The 7,275-nt window shown below is 39.3% G+C and overlaps 1 protein-coding gene across 1 annotated transcript in view; it reads right to left on the reverse strand.

Annotated features, from left to right (window-relative positions):
* DIS3 (DIS3 homolog, exosome endoribonuclease and 3'-5' exoribonuclease) overlaps positions 1-7,220 on the reverse strand; it is a 30,332-nt gene extending 23,112 nt beyond the window's left edge. Inside the window, exons 1-4 of the mRNA XM_014532883.1 lie at positions 7,136-7,220; positions 6,467-6,624; positions 3,738-3,931; positions 3,022-3,095 (exon numbers count right to left, since the gene is read on the reverse strand). Coding sequence (XP_014388369.1) covers positions 3,022-3,095; positions 3,738-3,831 — 168 coding nt within the window. The 5' untranslated portion in view covers positions 3,832-3,931; positions 6,467-6,624; positions 7,136-7,220. The remainder of the gene's footprint in view (positions 1-3,021; positions 3,096-3,737; positions 3,932-6,466; positions 6,625-7,135) is intronic.
* Between the last annotated feature and the right edge of the window lie 55 nt (positions 7,221-7,275).

Here is a 7,275-nt window from a genome sequence, read left to right on the forward strand (position 1 = left end):
GCAGGTTTCTGGGGTTTTGTTTAGCTTCTATATTTGCAACATAGTTGCTTAGAGTTGCAGCTGAGAGGCCGGCAAGTCAGGCGGGGAACGTTGGAGTTCGCCATCACTGGAGCAAGTAAGCCTCCCTGTTCCCTTCAGTGCATGGCTGCCGGCCACCATCTTGGCTGACAGTTAATTTGCATAAGGATTTGCTGATTAGCCAATGGGAAGGGTAGCGGTTGTACGCTAATTACCATGTTTCTCTTTTATTAGTGTAGATTACTTTGCCCTATCTACAGTTCTAACTTCATTACAAATTTTCTCCCTTGCTCACTCCATCCCATTTTCTCTTTCTTAATCTTACCTACTTATTCTAATCTTTGAACTTGCTGTTTCCTCTGCTTGAAATGCTCTTCACCTAGTTAACTCCATAGCATCCTCCTTTACATAACTGAGCTAAAATGACCGCCTTAAAGCAAACTTGCTTAGTTAACACTCTTCACATCTGAGCTTAGATATTATTTTTATTGAGAGGCCCTGACATCCCAAATCTGGTGCCCTTGTTAAGTACAGCCCATTCTACTATACTGCTTGTTTTGAAAACACAAATTGTTCCAATGTGACTGATATATTAGAAAATACTAGGTGAATGAACAAAACTGTACCAGGTGAACCAAGCTGCATAGGAATCCACAAAACACACACATACCTCCCCCAAACATCTTCACAATGACCTCAGATCACCATATGTTCTGAGTCCCACCATCTTCGTCTGCTGTTAACAACTTCCTGTCTGAATTTAGATAATCCTCTTTCCACCACTTCCTGAAGTTTTTGAGTATGTGCTCTAACCACATTTTCCCATAAGCTCTGTGGTTTTTATTACATGACTAGAGGTCTGGTGCAGGAAATTCATGCACTCGCATGGGGGGGCGTCCCTCAGCCCGGCCTGTGTCCTCTCACAGTCCAGGAGCCCTTGGGGGATGTCTGACTGACAGCTTAGGCTCACTCCCTAAGCTGGCAGTCGGACATCCTTAGCGCTGCCACGGAGGCACGAGAGGCTCCAGCCACCGCCGCTGTGCTAACCAGCTGTGAGCCTGGCTTCTGGCTGAGCAGCGCTCCCCCTGTGGGAGCCCACTGACCACCAGGGGGCAGCTCCTGCACTGAGCATCTGCCCCCTGGTGGTCAGTGTGCATCACAGCGACCGGTCTTTCTACCATTTGGTTGATTTGCATATTAGCCTTTTATTATATAGGATGTTTCATAGCACAGTGAATTTGAGGAACACACATGTTATATTACAACAAAACTCACTATAATTTCACCATACCCAACATTTAGTACCATAATACTTAATAAAATACTATGTATTACCAATGTTAGATTACTTGTTTCTTCTCCTAGATCAGTGCTATTCAAAACAACTTTGTGATGAAGGGAATATTCTTTTTGTGATGTCCAAAATGGAAGCCACTATGCACAAGTGGCTCTTGAGAATTTGAAGTGGATAATGCAACTGAGAAAATGAATTTTTAACTTGAATTAAATTTAAACAGCTATATGCAACTAGGGGCTACATATTAGACAGGGCAATTATAAATCTGTACTCCAAAAATCAAGCCCAGCTTTTATTTTCTCACATTTCATTTTCTAAAGTAGCTGGTTGAAGGCAAACAGAAATGGGAAAAATATTGTAAAGACTGGATGTATGTATAATGTTCTATTAAAATATATTTCTATAACAATAGCTACCATTTATACACTTGCTCTGTGCTAAGCACTGAGATAAGAATTTTAATACTACCATTATTCTCTCATTCAATCCTCATAACAACATTATCAAGTGACTATTGCTAAACACACTTTACATGTAAGGAAATGAGGGCTCACAAAGTTTAATGATTCCCATAGCATGCCCTCTCACATCTGCTATTACAGTGATTCCTCTGCCTCTAATCTTGCCCCTGATACAGTGAATCATTTTACATATCAATATTAGAGTGTTCTTTCAAATAAATAACATTTCTGATCATTCTCCTCCATCCCTCCCAGGCACACTCTTATATACCCTTAATTTCTTTTAGCCACCCAGTATAAGGTAGGGAGCCCAGAATCCTATATGCTATCATCCTATATAATAAAACCCTAATAAGCAAACTGACCAAATAGCAGAAAGACTGGCGGAATGACTGGTCGCTATGACGCTCTCCAACCACCCAGGGGCAGATGCTCAACGCAGGAGGCTGCAGGCCCCGACCAGCGTCGTCGATGGAGGGTAGGGCTGGTGAGTGGACAGTGCCAGGCCGCCAGCCAAGGCAGGTGCCAGTGGGGGCCCCTGATCGCCCCGCCGGTCACTCTGAATAGGGAGGTGACCGGTGGTGGTGGCTGTGGGCAGGCCGGTGAGCAGGAGGTGTCAGACCAGCTAAGGCATATGCCAGCGGACTTCCCTGCCCCCGATCACCCTGCCAGTCACCCCACAGATAGGCCATGATTGCCGGCCAGGCCTAGGGACCCTAACCGTGCACGAATTTCATGCATCAGGCCTCTAGTCTCTTCATAGCAGCCCTTTAGGGAGATCTTTGTAAAGCAATATAAAAATTACTGACCTACAGGGTTCTCATTATCAGACCCCTGCCCTTCCTAGTCTATCTCTTATGACTGCCTTCTCTCCTCCTTTGGGATTACCACTACAGTATGCTCTATCTTCAGTACCTGCCACTTCTTTGTCAAATAGCTACTCCTATTCACAAACCAGCCATAGATTCTTTTATTTAATCATCAAACAGTGCTACCAAGTGCCAGGCTCTACTCAGGTTGCTGAGGATATATTGGCAAGCAATGCTATTTTAGAGTGTCATGTCTTTTAGAAATGGTATTTTCATTAAGACTATTACAGACCCTCTGACTGTCTATAACCCAACTACTATTCCAATTCCCACCAACATTCCAATTTTTATATTTCATAAAATTATACTATATTTCAAAATGACTATTTTAATATTTTTACTTTTCAGAAACAAAATAAAACAAACTCAAACATACCCCTTCTTCAGACAAACAAGCAAGACGATCTATGAGTTCAGGGTTAGCAGTTAGGCTCTTTACATATTCTTCACCTGAAAAATAAGTTTTATAGTTCTTGATAAATTCAACTGTTTTTTGCTTATTTGTTTTTTCTTAGATATGGAAGAACATCAATCATCTTTTTTGGGGGGTGAGAGGGAAGTCCATATCTGTTGATGTGAACATGCCCACATCAGTGAGTGTATATAATGGGTCAAGCCTATCTATGAGCTTTTATTGCTAAGCCAATTCCAAACAGTGATGGGGAAATTAGCCCCTGGGCACCACAACACACTGAGCTTAGAAATGCAGAGAAATTTAAAAATGCAAAAATAGCCCTAACCGGTTTGGCTCAGTGGACAGAGCATCAGCCTTCGGACTGAAGGGTCCCAGGTTCAATTCCGGTCAAGGGCATGTGCCTTGGTTGCGGGCACATCCCCAGTGGGGGGTGTGCAGGAGGCAGCTGATCGATGTTTTTCTCTCATCGATGTTTCTGACTCTCTATCCCTCTCCCTTCCTCTCTGTAAAAAAATAAAAAATATATATATATTTTTTTAAAAATGCAAAAATATCACATGAGGTACTAAAAGACTATGAAAATATAATACAGCCAAGTGAATTTCTAACCATGGGCCTGATGATAACTTTTATATACATTTGAAACATGAATTAACAGTTTCTACATTTAGACTTACAAGTGAAAGCTGGTATTCCTTCTTCTATGGCTTTCTCTTTGTTTTTCCTGTCATTTGTTATTAAGATGACTTGCAGTTCATTCTCTGCTGACATTTTCTTCAAATGTTCATTGTACCATTTTGCTGCTACTCTAATGGCTCTATCATTCCTGTCATTAGCATTTTCTCCCTGTTTTTGTTCTATGTAAGTTTCTCTAAATGTAAAGGAAAGAAAAATTATTTTATAAAAGAAATGAAAATCAATAAAAATAAGCATATGTAAAAAATATTAGGATATAAATGCTTAATAAGCACTAAACTTAAAATTCAAGGGTATATCTTTTTCTCTTGAATGTAATTCAGATTTATAACTCAGAGAGGAAATAAATAGGATCCTTATAGTTAAGTTTCTAAGACAACAATTTGCTTAGAAAAAGAAAATCATGTTATTAATGGAATGATTAAAAGGCTAATTTTATTTCACCAGAAGGAAAATCAAGATCAGAATTTATACTCAGGTTAGAACATCAAATAAGTAATGGTTTGTTGGAAAAAACTATAATAAAACTTTGCAGGTCTGATAGTGAGATTTCATTTGAACTGTAGGTTAATAGTAATTCCTAAAAGCTATAAAATAGTACAATTACATAATTTATTATCATATCATTCTATAAATATATAATGAATGTAAATTATCCATGATAAACACACTATTAATGCCAGAGGCTATCTAGAGAATAAAAGACCAGATACAGATATGACTCCATATTTTCTTTCTAAGACTATTTACTCTGAACTCCCAAATATGTCAGCATATTCATCTTTTACTTGAATCTATTTTACAAGCCAAATTTAAGTACAATATCAAAACTCAGTACAGTAACTTCTAGTGCTTAAAAATAATAGATTCAATTTAAAAATTTTAGACTTATTTATAATAGTTTTTAGAATTATTTTATTCACCATTTACACCTCCTAATGCTTTAAGTGTAACAATCAAAGACACTGTCGTAAATTCTTGAATTGGTTTTAGCATGACTTGAGGAAAAGAATCTTAGATGATATTTACCTAAGTGTCCTAAGATCTAAGATTTTTCCTGTTAACCCCAGTATTGTTAAACTCTATTCACTGCACTTAAGTTAAGAAAATAACCTCTGATTAGGGATCTGATCTGATGATCATGCTCCACAGAAACTTGGTCTTTCTCCACTGAAAAACAAGTAACATTTCTACTTCTAGATTTCAAGCTAGGACTAAGATGGCTACAAGTGTTTTACTGATGTTCTTTTTAAAGAAAGTTTGGCTTTTTAAAATATGGTTTTTTTAAATTGATTTCAGAGAGAGGATGGGAGAGGGAGAAAGGGACAGAAACATCAATAATGAAAAAGATCATTGATCGGCTGCCTCCTGCACGCCCCCTATTGGGGATTGGGCCTGCAACCTGGACTTGTGCAACCTGGACTTGTGCCCTGACGGGGAACTGAACGATGACCTCCAGATTCATGAGTCTAAGCTCAACCACTGAACATTGGCTGGGCAGATGTTCTTTACAAGAACAATTTTTTTTTTTTAAGCTTGGGATATAAGAATAAAGAAAAAAATTGAGAAACTAACTTTTTAATTTGCATATTCCAATGGGATTTCATTACCAAATCTACCAGCTAATCCAGTGGTCTAAATGGGGGTGATTTTGCCCCCTGTGAACGTTTGACAATGTCTGGAAACATCTGGGTTGTTACAACTCTGTGGATGAGGGGGAAGGTTGCTACTGGCTTCTAATGGGTAGAGGCCAGGGATGCTGCTAAACATCCTATAACACAGGAAGACAGCCCACCCACAGCAAAGAATTATCCAGCTCAAAATGCCAGCCGTGCCAAGGTTCAGAAGCCCTAATCTAACCTAATAAAAGCATACTAAAATGCATCACAGATTTATGTAACATACATCGTGACATCTATTTTCGAAGATCACATGTTATGTTTAAACACAGGTCATGAATTCGAAACATAACAAAGAATTCTATACTTGAACCATATCTTCTTCAATGTGATCAGTTATAAGGTATTAGTTTAACTTGTAAAAGCCCATGAAGAATAAAGCTGCTTTATATTTAAAACCTCCTTCACAAACTTACACTTTTTTAACCTATGCTGTCTATTCATATAACATGGTATTCCAGGAACCTAGGCAAATTTTATCTGCCCTGATTCTATTGCTGGACTCATACTAAAATCAATTCAAAATGAAAACATTTTAGAAATAAAAGTACCTACTATAGCAGTGATGGCGAACCTTTTGAGCTCGGCGTGTCAGCATTTTGAAAAACCCTAATTTAACTCTGGTGCCGTGTCACATATAGAAATTTTTTGATATTTGCAACCATAGTAAAACAAAGACTTATATTTTTGATATTTATTTTATATATTTAAATGCCATTTAACAAAGAAAAATCAACCAAAAAAATGAGTTCGCGTGTCACCTCTGACACGCGTGTCATAGGTTCGCCATCACTGTACTATAGCATAGGAGTAGGAGACCCTGGTTCTGGGTTTGATGCAATCAGTGCCTAGGGGACCTTAATTAGGTCTACTTAGCAATACCTTCTGTACAGCTGTGAGAACCAAATAAAATTCCTGTGGGTGTGAACCCTATCAGAGAGCTTCTGGCATCACACATGACTGACAGGAGCCCTCCTCCACATGTAGATAATTCTGTGGTTTTCTGATAATTATCATAATTTTCCTCCTACCTATGGTGCTCGTTGGTGAACGTATAGAAATGCTTCTCCTGGTTACTAGTCAAATCTCGGATTCGTTTATATACAGGGGCACTCCGATTTCTCACTTCTTGCAGAACTGTTTGTAGTACAATTACATTCCTGATGGCAGGGTCCTCAAGAACATCAATCTTAAAGAAAAGAAGCAGAAAAAAGAAAAATTAATTTTCCTATGTTCATTCGTAAATTGTTTCTGTCTGTCGAACATAAAACTCCATGGGTGTAAAAAAAAAACAGTAACGATAGCCTGGCCGGGTGGCTCAGTTGGTTGGAGCCTCCAGGTACCCCAAAAGGTTGCGTTTCCGATTTCCGGTCAGGGAACATCCCTAAGGTTGCGGGTTCGATCCTAGTCATCCTGCTCGGGCGCGTGTGCGAGGCAACCGATGGATGTTTCTCTCTCACATCAGTGGTTCCCTTTCTCTCTCTCCCTTTCTTTCTCTAAAAATAAATGACACATATCCTCCGGTGAGGACTAACACACACACACACACACACTAAATGCACATTAAGGAGAGATCTTGCTATAGAAAGCCCTTAGACATGTCAAGCACAGGTAAACAGACTAATTCTAAAACTTCGCAGAACTAAGTCCATTAATGAAGAAATACGTCGGCCCACATATTTTCGTTAGTAGGCACTTACAAGCTGCCTGGGGGTCGCAGGCTGGAGGCCACAGAAGCCAAGTCCCCGGCCTCTAGACAGTTACAATCTAAGGCAGAAGAGACACCAGGAGTTAGAGAAATAACGTATCTAAAGTCCGTATGATCCCAAGAACTCAAAAA

Source organism: Myotis brandtii, unplaced genomic scaffold (assembly GCF_000412655.1).
Source record: "Myotis brandtii unplaced genomic scaffold, ASM41265v1 scaffold92, whole genome shotgun sequence".
In the NCBI taxonomy this organism is placed as follows: Eukaryota; Metazoa; Chordata; class Mammalia; order Chiroptera; family Vespertilionidae; genus Myotis; species Myotis brandtii.